Source organism: Labrus mixtus, chromosome 4 (genome assembly GCF_963584025.1).
Source record: "Labrus mixtus chromosome 4, fLabMix1.1, whole genome shotgun sequence".
NCBI lineage: Eukaryota > Metazoa > Chordata > Actinopteri > Labriformes > Labridae > Labrus > Labrus mixtus.
In genome coordinates, this window is record NC_083615.1 from 31,825,608 (window position 1) to 31,848,782 (window position 23,175).

The 23,175-nt window shown below is 41.2% G+C and overlaps 1 protein-coding gene across 1 annotated transcript in view; it reads left to right on the forward strand.

The window, feature by feature from the left end:
• The first annotated feature begins 8,284 nt into the window (after positions 1-8,284).
• The window catches only part of cbln1 (cerebellin 1 precursor), a 31,126-nt gene continuing 16,235 nt past the window's right edge, over positions 8,285-23,175 (forward strand). Inside the window, exons 1-2 of the mRNA XM_061036939.1 lie at positions 8,285-8,609; positions 9,932-10,051. Of these exons, the coding sequence (XP_060892922.1) occupies positions 8,352-8,609; positions 9,932-10,051 (378 nt within the window). The 5' untranslated portion in view covers positions 8,285-8,351. The remainder of the gene's footprint in view (positions 8,610-9,931; positions 10,052-23,175) is intronic.

Genomic DNA, 23,175 nt, shown 5'->3' on the forward strand with positions numbered 1-23,175 from the left:
AATGTGTGTGGGTGTATGTGTGCACGTTTTCTTCTGGAAGACTGCTCCTGTCTGTGTGTGAGCTCTGTGGGTGTGTGTTTTTGTGTGTGTGGTGCATTGCAGAAAAATGTGGGACCTGAGAATTCTCCCCTGAGATGTTCTTTTTAGCTGATGTCAAATCACAGAGAGTATGTCTCTTTGTACATTTGAGCAACACTTAATGTGTGAGCATGTGTTCACACATGTGTTCACACATTCTTTCCACTCCTTGTCTATAATTAACACTTTACCTTTAAGGAGCAAGTTTAGTTCAGTTTCCAATCCAATTGTATTTTTGGTTGACAGAGGCGCTGCTTGTCAACAGACAAGGCAGGCAACTGCTTGGGGCCCCAGCCCAGTAGGGGGCCCCCAAGGGCCGACAAAGCAAAGTTTGCAATGACACTAAGAAACCTCCCTAAGGGGGTCCATTCAGACAGCACTTACTCTTTCTGCGCTGCTTAGCATGGCTTGTTAATGCTTTAATGGTGTTGATGAGTACTGTCTTCAGAGCTGGTTAATTTCCCATAGGACTTTTAAAAAAAGATAAATACAGTATTATGTGAATGTTTATACAGTTTAGTTTTTCATTGTAAGCTTTTATAATATGTTTTATATTCATTCTACTAATATGAACACTTTTTTTGTAGAGCACAATTATCAAAGGTATGTACATTTTGATTGTTGATACTGATATTTTGAAATGACAAGGTTACTATAGTTTTTTACATTTTTATTTTATATATAACACTTATATGAATCTCAGAAATAAGAAAATGTAGACATTTAAGAATTCTTTTGTTGGTGTCAGATTATTTCTAACATATTGGTGAGGAACGCTGGTTGGGGACCACTGTGAATCACCGAGGATCACTGCTGCTGGTTGAGTTGCTTTACACTGTGTTGGAAGAAGAATTCTGAATGTGAACCGCAGTGAAGATGGTAACCTTGCAATTATGATGTCAATCAAAATCAGCGATGCATCTTGGTACATGTAGTGAACGAAAACAGCTCGGCGAGCAGGGGCTCAAAAAGGATAGAAATAGTTGCTCACTGACTGCAAGTGAGTTTGGTGGCTCATTTGTAGCAACCCTGACGATATCCCCGTGGTTTGTTGACTAATTTCTAAAGCCACAAGTTGTTTTGTCTTTCACCATGTTGGTTTTCCTGAGACAGAAGTGACTGTGTTTGAATGAGGAGATAGCGCTGGAGAGCAGCGAGGGATAGACAAACTCTAAGCTATCATATCGATTCCATCTCCATGTATTGTGCTCAACCATACTGTGACGGAGACTCTGTTAGTGGTGTTAGGTGACCAGAATTGTTTAGAAGTCTAAAGGGGATCATAGCTGACACACCCTTGCTTTTGCATGGGTGATGAGCAACGTGTGAACCAGACAAATCCAGTTTCAATCAGGAGAGACTTAATTGAGAATGAACAATTATTATTTAACAATAAATGTGCAACAATTTAGATTTGAATGTGCAAAGTCTTTGGGGGATTAGACTTCATGTACTCGGAAGGGTAATGAGGCCGACAGCAGGATAGGATACCCCCCTATGGAGTCTAGACACTGGTGGTGGTGAAGAGGATGGAGGCTATGATGAGCCTGAATCTGGACTCTGCTGAGCTGGAATGGAGGTGACTGGGGCGGTGATGGGTTGCAGCGGTTGCCCTGAAATGACAGAATGACTGTGGAAGAGAGAGAACTGTTTTAACATTTTGCCGCTGCAGGATGATTGGTTGAGAGAGGTTGTGCCCGAATCTGGTTGGTTAATTACTTAAAAAATAAAAGTCCATTATCAGCTGATCACCAGAGCAGGTAGACAGAGGAAGTAGTTTAGGTTGAAGTGAAAGGATGAATGAATTTGTGAAAGAATATAACCAGTCTTCCTGTCTGAACTTACGCTGAGCTCCATTTCTTAAAGAATGTTTTCTCATCACTACAGCCTGCCTTCTTCTTTTGGGGGGAAAAGGCCAACTAAGATTATACTGACTGGTATGCACCTGACAACAATAACAGGCCAAAACAACTGATGACAAACAGTAAATAGGCTAAAAGTGCTTTTAAATGTACTTTTCACAAACCGAATAAAGTGGAGCAAAGACTTAATGAATTGACTGTTGAATAAACAGCAAGACTGGAAATATCTTTGTCTGATTTGCATGAGAAAATGCCCCTAATGGGGCGACCCGGTAGCCTAGCCGTTATGCTGCGCGTCCCATGTACAAAGGCTATAGTCCTTGTTGCAGCAGATGTGGGTTCAAATCCGACCTCTGCCCTTTTGCCCTTTGCTGCATGTCATCCCCTTCTCTCTACTCCCACATTCTCCTACGTCCTCCTGTTAGCTGTAGCAGTAGCTGCATGTAATGCTCGGTTCTAGCCCCCCTCGATAAAAATTTGTCAGTGCGATGTCATTGTCAGTGTGAGATCACTGATCTAAGCCCATTGGCTCGTTGTGGCAAGCCCTGCAGCTCATGTTGAAATTTCCGAGAACCGTGCTGAGCAACTGACCAATAACGACAGAGTGGATCGGCAGACCAATCAGAGCAGACTTGGCCCACGTGGGGTTTAACAGTGTGGGCTCAGCAGAGTGTAGCTGACGGACTCAGAGCGGAGAGGGAGCAAGGAGGAGCAGTACATGAAAACAGACACTTTTTTCAGGCTATTGTGAACGTACAAAAGTAGGAACATAGATTAAATATACGAACCCCAAAAAGGGCAGAATATGGGCTCTTTAATGGGGTGTGTTACATACTGTAGAAATTCACCTCAGTGTCTATTTTTCATGAAAATAGATCAAACATAAAGAGATCAAAAGTTAAAAGTATTTAATGCTGCTGTATAGTTTGTGCATTTAGAAATGGGGCCTAATTGAGATTGACTCCTTTTTGAGTCAGACAGATGATATCATACTGGAGAGGCTGCAGTTGTTTTGTACTATACAGAGGCATCATTTCTTATCCCTAACTCTGCTTTGTTTAGTGATTTTGACTGAACTTTGTTCTTTTCTGGGATAGGTCAGGTGTCCGTGTTGAGCCCTTCCAGATGTCTCGAACAGCAGAGGTTAAGCTCCGGTCTTCCCACAGGCTCCGTCTCGTTTCTTCAGACTGCCTCTTCTGTCAAATCCAATTTCTTTGACTGAAAGGAGCCCAGCTGTTGGGAGCTAGATTTTCTTAACAGTTACACATATGCAACTTTGAGAAGCTTCGTGCTGAAGCAGCCTTCGCTTTAATTAAGTTTAGGGACCTTAGGGTTCTGCATGGTTCATAATAAATGACACGCAGGGACATGCAGCACGGATTCATGAAGTGCAATAAATATAATAAAGCTTTTTTCTGCAGATGTTGTGCCAAAATATCAAAGGTAATGTGACAATAATACTGAGGAATTGATTGTATTTACACCCACATCTGTTTTTAGCACCACATATTTGATTTCACATCATGTTTCTCTACGTACAGTGAGTGTGATAACTAGATTACACCTGCAAATTCATTCTTGTTCCTTTTAGCATTAACACCTTCTTAGCATCCAAACAGCACATTTTGGGCCATCAAAGACAAAGCCCATCTTACCAGACAATATGCCATCCTACTGATGCCATACTTTCATATGCCATCTTCATAATAAGGATTCAAGAAATTAATGTTTTCCACTCATTTGCTTTGATTTGATATTTTTTTCCTCATAATCTTAACCCCAAAAAATTAACTTTGGTGATCTCACTTCCTAAATGTCACGACTGCACTGCGCAGCCTCAGAGTCTGAGACTAGAGAGCATCATCGGCCAGCAGGCAGACTGACAGACAGACAAGCTTGACAGGCAGACAGGTAATTAGACTGGCAGGTAGACAGACAGGCAGTCAGAAGAGAAGATAGGTTTAGTGGCCTAAAGGCTGGTTATGATATCAGTGTGGAATCCTCACTGATCACAAAACAACACACATGCATAAAACCTGCACACAGACCCCTGACAGACCTGCAGACACACACTGACACTCATGGGCACAGTAGGTGTGTGGTGACAGCTTGCAACTGTCTGTCAGTTCAGTTAAACTGCAGTCAGGCCGGTGTCACCCTGAGAAACAATGAGCTCTGTTCCTCCTGTGAAAACCTCAGGCAGCTCACACACACACACACACACACACACAGTTCAGTTGTGGTTTAAAGAAAGAGAGGGAAATGGGGATTTGAGTATATGACAACATCTATATTTGATTGTACAACAGACAGGCAGAGCATGTGTAAGAGAGAGAGAGAGAGAGAAAGCCAGGGAGTAGATGCGGCTCGTCCCTTGCATCCTGCATCACAGAGAAGTCCTTTTGGCCTGTCATTCAGCGTCAGCCTGTATTAGAGGCTAAGGAAAACCCCTGGGAGAGGGAGAAAAAGCAACAGAGAGACAGGGGGGGAGAACTGCAGGAACAACAGCTGAAAGGGAGAGGGGGAATTCAGAAAGACAGACAGGGAGGGAAGAGACAGAAGGAGAAAGAAACCATGAGAGATAAATCCTGAAGCAAAGAGGGAAAAAGATGGTGGGGAAATGTAGAGAAGGAGGGAACAAAGTGCAACATGGAAAGGAGAAACAAAGAAAGGACTGTTCCAGCAGAAAAATACAAAGGAGAGTAGAAAAGAAAGAAAAGAAAGAACGATTAAAAGAAATAAGTAAGGAAGATGAGTGGCGGCATAAGTAGGAGAAATGTGAAAAATCAACATTGGCAACATAGGCTTTGACTTTGTAGTCTACAGTATGCGTTCAACTGTGAACTTTCTCTCTGTCCTGTGCTCCACTGATGAGCCGAGGCACATCACTGTGAATTCAACATTTTCTTTATCAAATATATCACCTTTTTTTCCCCAAAAACCTTTGTTCCTTAACAATGTCAGGTACAATAAGATCAGATATACTTGACTTGATAGACCTGCAGGACAGGTTTGTATGCAAGCCTCTACATCCCACAATGCACTTGCTAACACTGTCCAAATGTACATACAACAATGAAACTCAGACCATTCTCAATTGAAATTGTACACACAAGACTTTACTCCATTACAGTTTTTGTCAGTCGCTTTGGTACATTTCTCGAATCATCCTCGACATTTGCAAAACAGTAAGTTCCTTGCTCAAAATCCTTAGTTCATCTCTCAAAAGTAAATATCTGTGTCAATGAACATATCAGTGCCATCAGAATGACAAGTCCTTGTGTCATTGTGTACGGATAAGACAGTCAAATTGCTTAGTCATGTTGTCAATATAACAGTGTACTCTGGAGGGGTGTTCTGATATAAACTATGGCTAAAGTTCTGATGACAATTATTGTAAATTGTAAGTTACACCTTAGTGTATGTGGGAGATTGATTGCAAGAGACTGGACAAGATTCACATTTACGCTTTTACTGTTTGTACTGTAATTTGTTGACAGACCATGTCATTGAGATACAGAAAGGAAGAGACAGCACTGCATAGCACAAAGAAAAAAACAAAAGTAGAAATGTGAACATACATCTCCTTAGGGAAAACTGTACATGCAGTGCTGTAGGAATTACAGTGCAGTCTTCCTACACCTCCTGACGTTCCTGTCTGTTGGGCCACAAATTCTCATCCACATCACAACGAATATCTTCTCTTGCGATGCAGCGTGGAAAGAATCTTTTAGAGTGTCTTATCCAGCCTCTGCAGGCATCTGCTGTGATGTCATCACACGCTGCATCCATGGCAGCCAGAAGGGTCATCTGTGTATGTGGCTGGCGATCATATACTTTCCAGTATTTCCAGTTCTCCCAACATTTGGCAGCACCCTTCGACCAGCCTCGGCCATTGTAAGCCCATGATTGAGAACGTGGTCTACAAGTGTGGCTCTTATCTCATCAGGAACACGCAGATGTCCTCGGCCTCTTCTGCCTCTTCTGCCTCTTCCTCTGTTTGTCCTCCCAGCTCCTCCGCCACGTAGCCTCACTCCTCTTCCTCTTCTTCTTCTCTCTGGCTGTTGACCCCGTCCAATTCCTTGTCCTTCCATTGTCAGACATTGTAACATTGTGTTGTGCTCCTGCTATATATAAACTTGCCAGTTGATGGTTCATGAGATGCACCTTTGAGCTATTTCAGAAAACTGGTTGATCATTGGTTGATCTAATGCTTCACACATTTCCCTTCGTTAGGGAAAGTCAAGATTCACCTGGGAGCAATTTACCAGTTCAGGACAGATTTAGAAAAAAAGTCTAATGGAAATGTATAGAAATATGCTTGACATATTATGACAACTTGTTCAACCATTTTGCATGTAAAGACTTATGTGATGAACTAATGCCTAAATGTTGTGGGGGGTGAGACTATTCAACAGAGACCCATTATAATACATTTTGATCAACATGACATAAGCCATTGATAATGTAGGAAACAGCAGAGAATTGTACATAATCATTTGCATGGATGTACCAAAGCATTTGCAACTTGTTCAAAGAAATGAGAAACTACTTTTTTGATGTGCACAAGTGACACAATGATGTGAAGATTGAACAAGTAGTTTTGAGAATTTCAATTCTGATCTGAGAAATGTACCAAAGCGACTGAGAAAAACTGTAAAAGTAAAACATGTCGCTCAGTTAAAAAGGGTGAAGAACGGGGATGTTGCCGGTTGCTTGAGACCTCTCGACTCACAAGAAGAACTCTTTGGTGTTCGGTCTCTTTTCAGGTTCTAGTCAAATACAATTCATGCAGGTCAAGTATCAATTTTTCTTTTTCTATTTAGTCTGACAAAATTACCTAAATTGCATCACTTGAGTAACTTCAGTTTGGATATGACTACAGATTTTAAACTAAAGGTCTTAAAAATACATGGATATTCAACAATATTGAAGATGGTACCTGATTGGAATATGAAGATATAATACATAATTTTTTAAGCATCTTGCAAGTCAGATATCTCAACCTCTGCTGCATCCAATTTAATGTTTATTTCAGATTCTGATTCACTGAGATACTCATGAAAATGTTTTCATTTCCCTGGTGGTTTAGGGTGCTCATCTAGCACGCTCTTTGCATCACTGCACCTTGCTGTAGTATCCTATATGACTCTGATACCAAAGATGGCCAATTCTTCCTGTCTTTTAAAAACAAGGAGTTAACCTAAGCTGTATGGTCATTAACAAAATCCCTCTGTCAACTTTCAGATTTTAGATTTCACATCAGCCTCAGGGGATCATTACACATTCTAGCACGGTTTCATCTCTACATCTAATATGAGTCCTTGCTGGTTGCAGCAGAGCATCTTAACTCTGTTTTGAGGCGCTCTTCTGCTTCACTGATGATGACGCTGATGAGCAGGGAGCATTTGGAGCGACTCATGTGTGCTCGTCTCACATGCCTCCTCCTTCAAAACGGCTGCTGCAGCTCTCTGAGGCTCACCTGTAAATTACAGAGAAGACACTGTGTTTGGTTTAGTAAGTTAGACAGGAGATGGATGGATAGATAAAAAGATAGATAGATAGATAGATAGATAGATAGATAAAAAGATAGATAGATAGATAAAAAGATAGATAGATAGATAGATAAAAGATAGATAAAAGATAGATAGATAGATAGATAGATAGATAGATAGATAGATAAAAGATAGATAGATAGATAGATAGATAGATAGAAACGAGACAGGCAGGAGAGAAGAGAGCAGGAGGGAGAGATGTGAGATAAAGTGGTGGGGCGGTGAGGGGGCGGTCGGCACGCAGTGATTGGAAAAATATCGAAGACGCGTGCGCGCTAATCCGATGATAGGTCTCCGTTACCGAGGGGAGGGAGGGGTCTGTAAAAAGAAGTAGGACCGGGGCGGGAGCATCTTGCGCTCGCGCGCCGCGTCCCTTCCTCTCGAGCCTTCTGTGTTAGAAACTCTCATATCTCACATATCAATAATTCAAGCCCGGGAAAGAGAGAGAGAGCAGACGGAGCTCCCCCCTGCGCGCTATGACTTCTGCTGCGTCGTCACTCGTCCAGGGCCCCTCCGCACCGCGCGTCAATCCCGCGTATCGTGTTTCCAAGTGACAGAAAAGCTGCTGAGAAGTGAGAAAAGAGGAAGAGTGCAGGTGAAAACTCGTGACACGAACGGAAATACAGGGGTTATAAAGAGATTATCGCAAAAAAGGAGAGCGGCCTCAAAATATCCCGTTTTTTTCTCCTCCGAGAGATTCCGCGAGGGAGAAAGTGTTTTCTTTCGGCTAATTAATTCAAGCTGGTGGAGTGGCATCTCTAGTTGTAAAGACCAACCTGCTCTAACTCTTGCCACCTTACTTTTTGAAAGGGGAGTAGAGCCGGGTTTTGAGGTGTGTTCTTGGTTCTGCTCCGGTATGTTGGCGTTCTGCCTGCTGAGTGCCGTGTGGCTCGCAGCGAGCCCAGCCCGCGCTCAGAACGAGACGGAACCAATCGTCCTGGAGGGGAAGTGCCTGGTGGTGTGCGACTCCAACCCGACCGCGGACCCCACGGGCACGGCGCTCGGGATCTCTGTGCGCTCGGGCAGTGCCAAAGTGGCGTTCTCTGCAGTCCGGAACACCAACCACGAACCCTCCGAGATGAGCAACCGAACCATGGTCATCTACTTCGACCGGGTAGGGAAATATTCCATTTTATTCAAAATAATGTAATTGCATCAAATAACTAAAGAAGAAAAGTAAGGTTCTAATTGTGGTGGCCGTTTTATATTAGTCTTATTGGAAATAAATACCACCTGAAGAAGGAACGACGTAGATTAACGCACTTAAGTTTTACATGTGGCGTGTAGCCCACAACCTCATGTGACAGTTGTCAAAAAGCACGGATGGAGGACAAAATGAGCTTTGACTGGATGGAAAGTAATATCAAATAATTTAAGATAGTTTCTATCTCGTTTTCTGCCCCGTTGTCATGTCTTACTTAACTATTTAATTTAGGCTTTTTGCGCATCTTTGAAATAAAGAAACGCTTTGAAGTTTATGTCATATAAAGGCCGAATTAAGTCTGAGGCACTGCTGTAAATACAGTATATTTAAAAAGTCGTTTAAACCAGGTTAAACGAGGGAATGGATGCAGACTCCGGGGACTGGTGCGTGTGCGCAGCTCCATTCTGAAAGACTAAAATTGGAGCGGAAATGATCCGTCTCCGTAACGATTCTTTTTATAGGCAATACGTTCCCGAAGTGCCTGGGAAAGTAAAGCTTGGTAGACTAGACCTTTGAATATTTCAACTTTTTTTTTTAAAGCTGCCAATATGGAAACTGACATCTCGCCAAATAATTTAGTAACGGCAGGTCGCGAGGGCGAGGTCCTCACCGCCTCCCGTTAAAGGTTAATTCTCCCTCAAACTGCCGTTCAATTACACGCCATAGTTCGCCTCCTTCCATAAAACCAGACATTTGGCTGCAGGAATGCATAATTGAAAATTTCATTTGAATGATTGATTAAGTTCTCTTTCATTCCCCATAAAGTTAGGAAGTTCTGACAAGGGGGAAAAGCCGAGATAAAAGCCGAGTTATTCCACTACAACACTGAATCTGAATCTGTGGTCCAGGGCCTAAGGAGCCTTTTACAGCCCTCTATCACACAATACACAAGATAAAAGCGGGATGAAGGATTTACTGGAAACCCAAAAGAAAAGCATGGATACATGAGAAAAATTTAAATTAGACAGAATTATTTTGAGATGAACTGAGAATTATTTTTTTGTAAGGAGTTTGCGCGGAGTTTGTTACACCAAACATCTGAGTTTACCTGTGTTGTAAAATGCCGCCAATGTCTGGACTGCTTCAGTTATTTGTCAGCATGTGCAGGTTATGCCAAAAAAGAAGTATGCACCCATGTGATACTGCAAAGACATTTGAGTGCAATAATTCTGAAAGACAACCGCCTTTCTTTCTTTTCTTTCTGTCTTTCTTTCTTTCTTTCTCTCCTCCAGGTTCTAGTAAACGTTGGGAAGAATTTCGACGAGGAGAGAAGTAATTTCATCGCGCCACGTAAAGGGATTTACAGTTTTAACTTCCACGTAGTCAAAGTCTACAACCGCCAAACTATACAGGTAGCACATTTTCATTTTTGTCCGTTTCGTGTTTGTGTTTGCTTGTGTGTATGAGCGTGTGTACAACTACAACCCCCCCCCCCCTCCCCTCCCCACACACACACACACACACACACACACTCCCCCCTGCGCTGCTTTTCTTCTCATGAAAGTTGAATATCACGCGCGATGGAAGTCATTTGTAGATGTTTGAAAAGTCTTTCCCGGGAGACAACGACGAGTGCGGGCCTCGACAGATGAAAGCTCGTCGACCGCCACCCGCCGGCCCAATCATCATTAATCAATACATGCACAGAGGGTGCTGTGATGAGCGCGATGAGGGTGCAGCAGCTTTACTTTTCAGCACCATGGACAGCGACGTCTCCTTCTCTGCCTCTTCTCATATAGAGAGAGGCAGCAGGCAGACTGAGACTTTTGATTATTTAGAAGATTAAAACATTAAGTACATTTTGAACAAAGCAAACAGAGGCAGGCGTTTTAATTTTCTCCCTCTCTTCCTCACAAACAAACAAGAGCTCACATGGGTTTTTTATGTAGGAATAACGTGTTTTCTGCTTATTTGCTTCTCACACAGTCTCTCTCACACACAGCCTGCAGCGTGCCCCATCACAACCCTCCTTGTGTCCTTGTTATCAACATGCCTTGATGCCCTCTCCTCATTCTTTTGATGTGTCAAGTGATGAGTAGTCTTAAGCTCATTTTCCAGCATTTAACATGCACTTGATGAAGCTTTACAAGCACCACAGCGTTAATTACAATGTATCTCTAGCAAATTAAACTGTTGTGTAATTATGCTGTTGGCTCCCTGCGGCTTCAGCATTATGTTTTGCTACTTATACTTTATCATTGGAGTCTTGAATTAATTAGCAAGGCAGCGACAATAACAACAACGAGGAGGGCGGGCGATATGTTAGGGGGGGAAAAGCTATGTCAAGCCCGCCCGCTTACTCCTGGTCATCTTTGTGTGACTGAACGCTACACTTGACTAATAGTTCTGCGGTAATTAAATCTGTCAAATGATGCAGAAGACAAGGGAGATAAGGCGTGTCACATCACCATTTGTGCTGCTTTTTGTGGCAATTTGCTAGGAGCTTTGGTTTTCACTATTTTTTAAAAACATCTTTTGTTGAGGGTTCTGCCTTTAAGAGAGAATCCTGTTTAGTTTTAATAGCAAACAATAAAAAGAACAATTCTATTGTGAGTTAGAAATTTGAGGTTTGAATGCAGCGGGAGAAACCTGTGCGCTATCACGTTCCTGACATGAAGCAGACAGGTGTAGGCTGTCCTCTCTCTCCTCCAAGCGTTCAGCCTGCGTGCTGCTCACCTTCAACCTCTTCCTCCCATCCATCCAGCGCATCTGCTGTGTCGAAAACTCCCACTGTTTGATTGCCTCAGAGGCAGCTACTGTGGTGCATGCAAGAGATGAGAGACAGCAGGAAAAAGGAGGGCAGCGGGGATGATGAGGAATGGAAAACGACGAGAGGATGAGAATAAATGAAAATCGGTAAAAGGGACAAAGTAAAACAAAAAAAAAATGGAATGACGCATGGGGAAGTTTGTTAAAATGAAAAAAAGGAGAGTGGAGTAAAAAGGAGAATGTAGAAATTAGGAGCTGAAAGGTGGAAGGATTGGAGAGGGCAAAAGAGAAATCGGAGAGTAGTAGAGGAAAGGAGAAAAAAAAAAATGTCAGATAAGAGCATGATGGATGGAAGGTGAAGAAAAAGAAAAGGTTAAGGTGAAGAGATAGACGGGAAAGAGCCAGACATTGTGAGGAACTATTGATCAGTGGATGCTTGGTAGATGTACAAAGGGAAGAAAAAACACATTATCCATCTCTCATCAGGGCTTTCCTTATGCAGGGATCTGTCTGTCTGTGAGGGGTGAGAGAAGTGATGTGGGTGTCAAAAAGTTGGGCGAACCTATCACACATCCCTTTTTTTTTCCTGCCAATTATATTCAGATATTGCAAATTCATTACAGCGTGTTCTCTGATCCAAAGGGAGAACCATCAAACCATCCACAAGGCCACCCAACAGCTGTGACTACACCGACTAATGGATTGCTTTCTGACGTTCCATTAGGACAATAAACATCAAAAAACTTCCTTTTGTTACATGGTTTGAACTCAAGTGCAACAATTTACATTCCCTAGATGTGCCGGTGCTCTCTCTACTTTAAATGAAATGTAATCAAATGAGTTTGATTCCCTGAGTGAGCATCGTGTACCTGCAGCTTTAATCCAGAGTTTGCAGATCAGACAGACGGTGCACAGAGTGATTGGTCAGAGTTTTCTGAAAAGAATACTGGAGAGGGATATTAAGGAAATAGTTTATAGTTCTGTTTATTTTGGATTTGCACTGGAAATAATGATTATTTCACAGTGTTTTTTGAGCACCTGAGGAGTCTGAATTGGCATCCAAAGAAGCCTTAGGTCACAGCAGCTCTGTAGGGGGTGAAAGCTTTACAAGGAGCACGTCTTAAATGCTGCACGCTGTGCGTATATCAAGCCTTTCATTTCCCCCATCATGAGAAGAAAAACCCGGAGGCGCTGCCTCAAGCTGCTGATAGCACACCGCTCTGATAATAACTTATTTGAGCGGTTATGCTGTGCTCTTTAGTTATAAAAACCTATTTTACATTTGGACTCAGAGCAGCTGCGTCTTACTTTCTCTTATAAAGAAGAATCCTCTCAGCTGATTCACTGCCAGGCAATATTTTGTGCTCTGGTTTCAAATACACACATTTTTATTCTCTAACTCGGGTCACTGGGGTCACCCCATGTTGTAATGAGATATTTCTCTCCTGAGAGATAGCAGACATGCTTCGTTTTCAAATGTTGTCTAGACAATTTAGAACAGCAAATACTATCCCTGTTAATTGTAGAGTATAAGGATGGCTAGTCTGAAAAACCAGTCCAATATTATTTCAATAAATTACAATTAAACAATTTTTTTTTACTGTCATTGCTCTTGTTAACAAAGATTTTAAGTGTTGCACTGTATGGGATTTAAAGGTATAATATACGACTTTCAGAGTAGACGTCCGGTAGATGTCGCACTTTAGCAGCAGTCGCTCAAACCAAAACAAAGCTGTCCCTTCAAGGCACCCCCCCCCCCCTCCTCCCCCCAATATGAAGACAAATGCAATGGGGACACGTAAACTCTTCATTCTCAAGATTGAACCGACAGTTTAATGAAAATAAAAAACAGTATTAGTCTTCCCTTATTTTGTCCTTCCCCTTAAACGTATAATATGTAGAATTTTACAAGAATGTTTACATTAAAATATAAATTAATAAGAATGGATTAAAACTATGTTTTATATATTTTTTGTTGACTACTAACATCACCTTAAATATTTCCAACAGTTATCAAAGCCAGAGAAATCCTTCATTTTATAGTTATAACGGACGTCTTGTTAGTCGTTGCCATGGAAACACCGGATGATACGTCTTAGACTGCTACATAAGGAAGCGGGAGCTGCTACTGAAAGCTGCCGTAATGTTGCTGTATGTGCTGCTGTGATAAAAACTTCATGTAAATTATCCTTAGATACATCATCGGTAAACATTGCAATTCTGTATTTTAATTTCGAGTCACCTTCAGTTGTGCACTACACCAAGTAGAACACTAAAAAAAGAAAACCAGCTTGTGGAATTTTGTCAACAAGCAGTGTGCCTTTATAATGTCTGATGTGAGACACACCACAATGTGACAGCCTGCTGACGGCGTCGTAGATCGTCCTGCATATTTGTTTTGCTTCTGAAATCATGTTAGATCACGCAGTTTGTTGTGAGATCTGGTGTCTGTGAAATGGTTACTACAAAAACAGCAGATGTGATCTCGCGGTCTGGTCAAATCGTCCAGTGTGTGTGTTCTCCAGGATTATATTATTAAAAATCTGTTGAGACTGACCTCATGTCTGTGGACTCCCACGTTTTTTTAAAATTGGTTTACATATGAAAATCGTCATTCACACCTGACCACAGTACCAAGATACAACATACTGAAGCTTTTTCTTTCTGTAGTAATACTGCATAAAGCCCGATAGCACATTGCAGATTATAACAAATACTACAATGTGTCACTACACATCTGTTGTACTACAGCTGTGTACCTGAAGGAAGTGAGTGCCCTCCGGTGTGTTGATGTGTTACACAGGAAGTGTAAAGAGAAGAAGCAGCAGGAATGGTGCTAAAAAAAAACTCTTTGTTGGTGTTATTGGCTCAGACAGTGCTCATCTTGTACAGTGGAGATGCAGTGAAATGAGAGGCGAGTCAGAGCCACATAAATAAGCACCTTATCTGTTCCTGTGTTCTCTTGCCTTTGAGATGGTGGAAGGAGAAACAAGGAAGAAAAGTCAAGATAATGGAGTCTGTTTGCAACTGGCCAGAGCGACAGTATATTCTAGGAGTTGTCAGGCTTCATCACAAAGACAATGTGTTTCAGCCTTTCCTTTGAAAGCTTGTTTCAAGAGCGGTCATACAGAGAGGTTTTTTTAAAGAGCTTGAGAGATTTTTGGTCCATACTCTTCAATCTCTTTTTTTTCCTTTTTTTTATTTTGTACAAACATTCATGGTCCCTAGAGGATTAACCTTTGTGACTTTTTGTGATCCCTTATCAATTTAACAAGCAAAGGAGAAGGTCTTCACCTGTCCAGTGAAATGTCTCACACACCTGCATGTACTGGCACTACATTGTCATTGCTACACTTGCTGCACGCTGTTTTCACACATGCACTCCTGAAATGTTCTAGAAAGTTTCATGACTGGCAGCCCTCCGAAATCTTCCTGACTCACTTGTCCACATATGCATCTCGCAGCAGGAAGCTATGGTTGCAGGCGAGAGGGGGGGTCTAGGGAGTCCGACACTGATGACAGTTTTAACCTTTAATGGATGCCATGTGTAGTTTGACATAATAAGGGTTTCAACAAGAGAGGCAGCTTGTGCCGGTCGTGTGCTGGTTGCAGAATGTAAACGTCATCACACCCTCCCCCCGTGGGCGAGAGAAGTTACAGGGTCTCAGGAGGCAGGACATGATGTAAAAAGATGACGCAGAAATGGAAGACACAGCAGAATCAAATTTGACCGGAACAAATCCTCGAACACCAAGCATGATTTTGTAGTTCATCGCACCGGTCGCCTGCCGGTCTGGTGCTGTTTGCAGAATGTAAACGTCATTACCTCCCCCCACTTGCTCGCAGTGAGCTTTCTTAAATAATTCATTTCCTGCTGTGATGTTCACATCAGCTCACCCTGACATCACGCGGACATTTTACCGGTTGGACTGGCAGGAAAAAGTCAGAGTAAAAAAATGTGTCTGTTTGCTTTCACACATGTAACTCACCTTGAAAATGTCATGAAGTTTTGCACATGTGAAAAGCGTTTTGCTAACTGTCCTCTGGCTCAGCAGGAAAGTTGATTATTTTCTTGTAAACTGTTCAGCAACTTTAGGTGGATGGTTGGAAAAATATGCACATAAGTTCACATCCCTTAGTGATCCATTCACCTCCTTTTCTTGTGCTGTGTCATACTAGCAATGTTTTTCTGTTACATCTATTTAGAGTAAAACTCAGGAGACGTTTCAGACGCACAATAAATTGGTTAACCGTCTTCATTCAGGGGAGGAGAGGGATTTAATTCTGTGGTAGAATTTTCTTTTCCAAATGTCAAATATAAAAGCTCACTTTTCAGTTTATATAATAGCATGGGTTCATTTCTCTGATGTGACACCTTAATGGATCTATTTGGGGGGAAATATGGTGGTGAGCATAACAGTGACTCATTCATCAAAATCCGTTGTCAAAAGTTGAAAGATCTTATTAGTGAAAAAAAAAGTCGTCTTAAGTGACAATTTCAGAGTCGGGATGTTAAGTAGAGAGGCATGAAAAGGCAAAGGTGTAATCCTGAGTCTACATTTTCTGTTTGTTTCTTTCTTCCAGGGAGTGTGATTCATACATTCATGTGGAGAAGTCTTTCTGTGTGCTTCTGTTCATTGATTTTTGTATCGTGTGGTTCACTGTTAACAGAGATGAGGCCTCTAAGTGTCTGTTTGAAAAATTGATGTCATTGTCTGCTATGTGCCAAAACATATACACACACATACAAACCACAATGTGTGGGGTCTGAAAGCCACAGCTTTGGCTTCTTTTTGTATTCAGAATCAGAATCAGCTTTATTGGCCAGGTATGCTGAAACACACAAGGAATTTGACTTTGGTAAATTTTTCAACTTTCAATCATCTTGTGAGCAGTTTCACTTTTTGGCAGAACATTAAACATTTTGGGGCAGCTGTGGATAAGTGGTAGTGTCGGCCGTCTCTCAACTGAAATGTCAGGGGTTCGATTCCCAGCTCCTGCAGTCACATGTCCGATGTGTATTTGGGAAAGACACTTAACCTAAAGTTGCTCCTGCTGCATTGTGGACAGCATATGAATGTGTATGAATGGGATTAGTTACTTCTGATGGTCACTTTACATATCGGCCTCTACCATCAGTGTGTGAATGTGTAGGTGTGACATGTGGTGTAAAAGCACTTTTAGTAGTCAGAAGACTAGGAAAGCGCTATACAAGCTCAAGAGTGGGTGTGAGGAAAAAAAAAAGATATTCCATGGTTTTAAATTAAACCAGATTGTCATTTGTTTTTTTCTAAACAGATATAGTTTTGGCATTATTTTTGCCAACAAAACCAACAAACAACAAAAGTTACTCATTGGAATTTAAAACATAATTCCCCCAGAAAATTACATTTTAATTCACTAAAACTTTCAACAGTTACTACCTCAACATTTCAGGAAGACAGTGAAATAAGTCTTCCTGCAGTGCAGCTAGAAGTTCTAACAGCCTTGTCTGGTATCATATCCTGTCCACAGCTGGCCTGGTTGATCATATCAAGCTGGACTGACTGTCTCTTCAGATCTCATTAACCCTCTCTGTCCATCTCTGACCTGTAAGCTGAGCTCAAGAAGTCAGGGCAAGACTTTATTAGAGGAAAAATCCGGGATATTTTGTGAAGTTGGTGTGGTGGAATTTCTGTAGTTATTTCGATTATAATGTACAGATGTCATTAGGTTTATTCACTGTTCTCTAATGTCAGTCAGACCTGACAGAGTTCAGTTGTTATTAGAACACCAAGTACAGCTTAGAGAGTGTCAACTGTTCTTCCTGATATCTGTAAGGATGTTTGGTAGACTTACTGTCTGCTCCAGTGTTATAGACGTCACAGATTAGTTTAGGTGGGTCAATGTGACCCTGATAATAATAATGTCTTTTAGGATATATGCGATGCCTTTTGAAAAGTTCTGCAGATGTGATTGAGCAAGACACGAGTACAGAAGTGTGATGTTGAATCATGTCTCCTCATGAGTATTCTTCTGATGTATAAACTTTCATCCATCTGAGTCAACTGAGTCTTATTGTATAGAGTCAAGTCTTAGTCATTTCTTCAACAATTTGGCAGAGGTAATAAAACCTTGTAGAAAGCTGAGGAGAAAAGTTGCTCATATTATAGGCTCACCAGAAGAGTTCAACACAGTGTTATTTTTTTTGTAGTGGTGAAGGTAAATCTGTGTGAATTCCAGGGTCAGGACAACATGGTCTTCAGATGTTCAGCCAAGCCTTATCCAAAATGTCTCAGATTTGACAGAGCTGTTCATAGAACAGTGCGTGCATACGTTGGGATATGTTGTCACTTTAGAAGGAATATTTTGAAGATACACGATAGCTGTTTGTTCTTCAACCTTTCTTCTTCCCTCTTTCCTTTTTGACATCCTGATTTTGTTTCTTGGGGGAGACAGGGTGCTGCTGCATCGTTCACTTGACGCTCTTGTCTGCACGGTCAGATTAACTTTGTCAACTCTTGCAGGGTGTACTAATCGTTGTTGCACATTTAGTAGGGGGGACAGGGGCCTCAGAGAGAGACCCCACATTTTGTCCAGGTGAAGTGTTAAGCCCCTCCCTCTGTTTGGCTCCTGGGTAGACAGTCCCACTTGTCCTCCCTACGACGCCTCTGATTGTACGTGCTGTTTAGCGTATTTTATTATAAGGGGGGGTGGGGGCTTTTCAGTGTAGCTTCACAATCCTAAATCCTGAAGTATTTTTGAGCCACCAGAGCTTTAAAGAATCACAGTACCATCTGCTCTTGCAGACGTTCTCAGCTGACTAACCTTAATACAGTTTGCACGTTTGGTTTGGTTTGACATTCGGCAAGTTTTTCCTTTATCTTAAGGAGATGTATGAGAAGTGAAAGCTTTGCCTGATGAATTAACGTTGACTAATGATGTTGTTCCCCCGAGGCAGTATTGATGAAGACGGGGACATTTTTGACAATTTGTCATTTGTAAGATCTGTGTTTGGTTCCTTGGTCTTTAATATAAATCCCCCTCTGAAGTTCTCATCCCTGCCTTGACAGATTCCTTTTCTTATGCATCTCTGTGCCTGATGTCGTCTCCACGGTAACATCTACTGCTGTGTGTGCAGAACAAGAAACGATTTTCCAACTTTGTACTATAAATGTACCCTTTTCATAACATTTCACACAGAGACTTATGGATGAAATGCAATTCAACAAGCAAATGAAAGTTTTAGTGTGCAGCTTGTCTCTATGTTTGTGGAGGTTGTTAGAGGTATCTACTGTAATTAAGATCCTAAAGAACAGTTATTGGAAACATCCAGTGTCATTAAAGATATATGTAAGCAAATTACACTTTTATTCTTATTTATTCATTCATCTCATTTTGGCCTGCCCTCTGTTTGACTTTACACAGAACAGTGTTACCTATGACTCAAACAAAGGCTTTGTCCCACTCAAGATACTCACCAAAACCTTGACACTGTAGCAACACCATTCTGCTGTTTGTCAATATTTAGATTTGAATCTGTGCTTTTCCTTCACTGACATGTCAACATGTCATATGTACTTTTACTTACTTTTACTGCATTTATACCTCGAAATCACTCAATGGAGACCATACAGATACAAATTCAATCTGATGCCTCTCATTTTTCAGCAACTTACATGTTAATTAAATATACACTGTGCCAGCTTTGGCAATTCAAAGCTCTATTCACATTATGCACAAAACTCCTGAAAATGTCCTGAAATGTTTTGCTGAACTGCATGTGTGACCCAAACAACCACAGTTATTAACTCCAACTTTTCCCGGAATTTCTCCTGCCAGTCCCATAGTAAAATTTCCAGGTAATGTCAGGACACAGCTGGAAAGTTCACCGCCAAGGAGCTGATGACACTTACATTATGCAAGCCCCTCCCAGCTGTTAGTTACATATGAGAATTAGCAACTCAAGATGTTTTGAAGGGCAGCGTGTCCTGAAATTTTCGAGACATTTTTCAGGATTGCATACTGTATATGAAATCTGCTCCAGTGAGAGTGAGTAGCCTTCTTTTCATGTCTGTTTTCTTGCATTTTGAACTTGGACGTTCATATGTTCCATTTGATCTTGGAAGTCAGATATTCTGAGTTACAGGTCTGATACATCATCAGGAACGCCCCCCCTGAAGTTGGTATTCCAATTTGGAAACTTGGAGCAACTCAGTATACTCTGAGTTAAAATCCAACATGGCTGCTACGTGCATCAACAGTAACGTTTAGTGCAATCACACCGAAACTATTGTGTAAGTTCTGCAAAGGTAATCCTGGAGTTCTCCATGTTGCTTGTCCGACTTGCAATTGGAACACGGCTCACTCGGTGTGATGTCATTCCCAAGTCTGATTTCCGATGTCAATGGAACGCACCGCTAGTAATGAAAGTTCCAAATAAATAAAAGCAGATGCATTAAGGTCAAAGATTTACAGCTGTCACTCTCCTGGAGAAGACGTTTTAAAAGCTGTGAGGTAACTGCGGCTCTTAAGATAAGTATACTACTAGACTGAAGAAGCAATGGCTGTCGCTTGTTTTCAATTGCACCCACTGTGATGGGATTGTCTGATGCAGCATTTGAAAGGGAAATATCTGATCCAGAGCCATGCAAACACCTTTCTGGGTGCTATTTGCTGAATCAAAAATGGCTTTCACAGAACAGATAAAAGAACATAGCATGCAGCGTGCAGATGCCTTGATAAGCTCCTTTTTATCACTCACCATATCTACTTACTGAGGCTGTGATATTTAAATATGTTTGAAAGTCCACATGGTTTCTTTATTCTCACTGCAGTGATGATTTAAGATCTGTGATACTGCAGAGCTTTACACTGCCGTAGAGCAGAGCAAAGAGTTTCAACAGACAGACACATTGACAATAATTGACTCCATCTTTTATATACAGATGAACCCAAGTTTGAAAAAGTGCTCATTAAGAAGAGCTACATACTGTAACATAGAGATGGCCCGCTGAGAGTTGGGGGGGGGGGGGGGGTGGTAATTGCATTTCTGTATTGTATTTCTAGAAAGCACCTCTCTATGTTTCCACAAGAAATGCTCAAAAGGTGCATCAACAAAGACGGAAATCTGAAAATCAAAAAAGCTTGTTGAAAGAACCAAATAAACACCCAGAGCTGACCTACATAACGTCTCCTGGCCAGCACAGATGTTCCAGATTCTAATAATGAGAGCGTCTGCAGCAGGAAAAGTTTTTTTTTTCTCAAAATGCAAAGTATGTTACAAGAAAATATGAGACTTAACTTTGAAACTGTTGGCAGCAGGCAGCGGGTTGTGTGATCTGAGCTAGCATCACAAGGTTATTCTCTTGCTATTAGCTTCATTAGAAAGTAGCTCCAGAGCTATGCCCTGTTGTTAGTTTAGCTTTATTGAGCTCTATTTGCTGGCAGTCTTGTCAGTTGAACATCATTGAACAGGATCTCCGTTGTTGTACCTTTGTGTTCTTGTAAAACACACAATGCTTTATGAATATTTAAACATACAATATTATGTAGAATGTTTACACAATATCTGAATTAAAAATTGACTTAGCCTAAGTATGTTTTTGTTGTTGTTGAAAACTTACATCACCTCAAATTTGTCCAACAGTTTTGATAACTGCCAGAGAAATCCGTAATTTTATAGTTGAAGCGGGATGTTGCTATGGAAACACTGGATGTTAGATCAAAGACTTCTGCATAAGGAAGCGGGAATTGCTACTGAAAGCTGCCGTACTCTTGCTGTATGTGCTCCTGTATGTTATACACATACAGCATACTTCCTCAGGTTTGCTTCGCCGGTTTGTCTTGACTACGGTCACCTCTGAGTTTATTTTCATGAGGGGGATAGGGAGTAGTTGAGAGAATCATTCCCATAATTCCCGGCCAGTCTTGATATCATCTTTTGTTATTGTTTTGATTGAGAGCCCGCTGCTGGCAGAATATAGGATACTGTGCCTTTAATTCATAATTAGCATCAACATGATGATCTGATGATATATGAATATGAAAACATATCATCTGTGATGTCACACAGGTAAAACACTTCAATCTGTGACTGATGGAGCACATGCACATGGATTAGTCTTTGTCTGCGCAGTGTGCCATTTTAGCTTTTCAACAAAGGATGCTCTGTTGTCTTTTCATCTTTACTGCAGTAGTTAGACTCTACTGGGCCGCTATCATACTGTCCATGGCGGCTATATACTGGACATTTTAAGGTGGAGTTTTTTTTTTCATACTCAGTCAGTGGCCCATATTGACTTTGGATGCTGGATGACGTAGTAGACCCCTGCCTTTAGAGGCTACCTGGCATTAAAATGCATTTTCTGTTATGGGATAGCAATCTGATAGCGCTTGACCACATACATTTATACCTGGTATTCAATGCGTCTCGAGTGTCCACATTGAGATCTGATCGCACTCATTCTCGTTCACATCCTCTTCCTCTTCTTCTTCTACTACTACTACTTCTTCTTCGGTTCTTGACTAATAACTGTCATCACAAACTGTAATATTTATTTACATTTAATAATCTGAGTATTTACAATTACCACTCACTATCAATAATAGAGACAGGCAGTAAAGGCTGTTTACAGGTGGCAGCGCATACTATGACATGAATTCTTTAACATTGAAAAAGACTACAGAGCAAGCTTTCCATACCTACAAGAACTGGAAAACTCTGATATGAGAGTTCTGCTGGAGAGCAACACTAACACTTGTTTTGGACGGTTGGTCATTTCTTGCTTTCTTGTGTTCTAACAGGTGATATTGTTTCAAATGGTGGAAAAGGTTTATGGTGTTTCCTGTTTCAGCCTCACATGTCTTCTGGTGTAATTGTAGGTTTAAATATATCAACGTTTGTTATATTTATGTTGAGAAAAATAACCTCAAAATAATTAATTATATCGCAATAATTAACGTTATTGTTTTATCAGCCAGGCCTACTTGAGTCTAAACTCCTTCTTTGTAACGCGACTTGTTCTTAACCTCAAAGCTTCCCTCCCTTCCTCTGTGTCTTTACCAACAAAAACATGGACGCAGTTTCAGTGTCATCACCCACTGGTTTTTGAGACTTTGAAACCCATCTGTGGTGGTCGCCAGAAATGCTGTTTCAGACTTACTTTTAGTTTATGGTTTGAGAGGTATCGTTACATCCCTACTGATGAGTAAAAGTCTTGGCACTGACTGAACTCTTTTGGCAACTCTTAAATGGTTTTGAAACTAAGAAAATGGCGGGCCTAAACTGTTACACAAACTGACAATATTAGGTTTACACAATGCTAGTCATATTTGTTCCTAGTAGGTAACGGTTTTCAAACCAAATGAGTTTGTAGAGTCTTCAAAGATAACCTCCAGTTGTCCGGTTGGCATGCATGTCTCTGAATGAAGTAACACTTTATTCATCCAATCTACTTCTCCTGAGCTGCATCCATTTACACTATTTGTTTCCCTAGGAATACTTTCCCTGTTTTGTAAGGTTTTCTTTTTTACACTCTTTCCCCCCTGAGGGACCAGGAAATCATTTTCTGCTACCTTTAGGAAACTTCCCTAACTTCCCCCTTACAATTATGTTTGTATCCATCATGATGACGATCTCTATCGCACTGTAAAGATGGATGTGTAAAAATAATGGACAGGACGAACACGTATGGATGGAGGTGGCAAGAAAGTGTTGCGGAAAAGACACATGTAAATATAACATAAAAGTGAACTTGACAAAAGAAAGCGATGTCAATACAGCAGA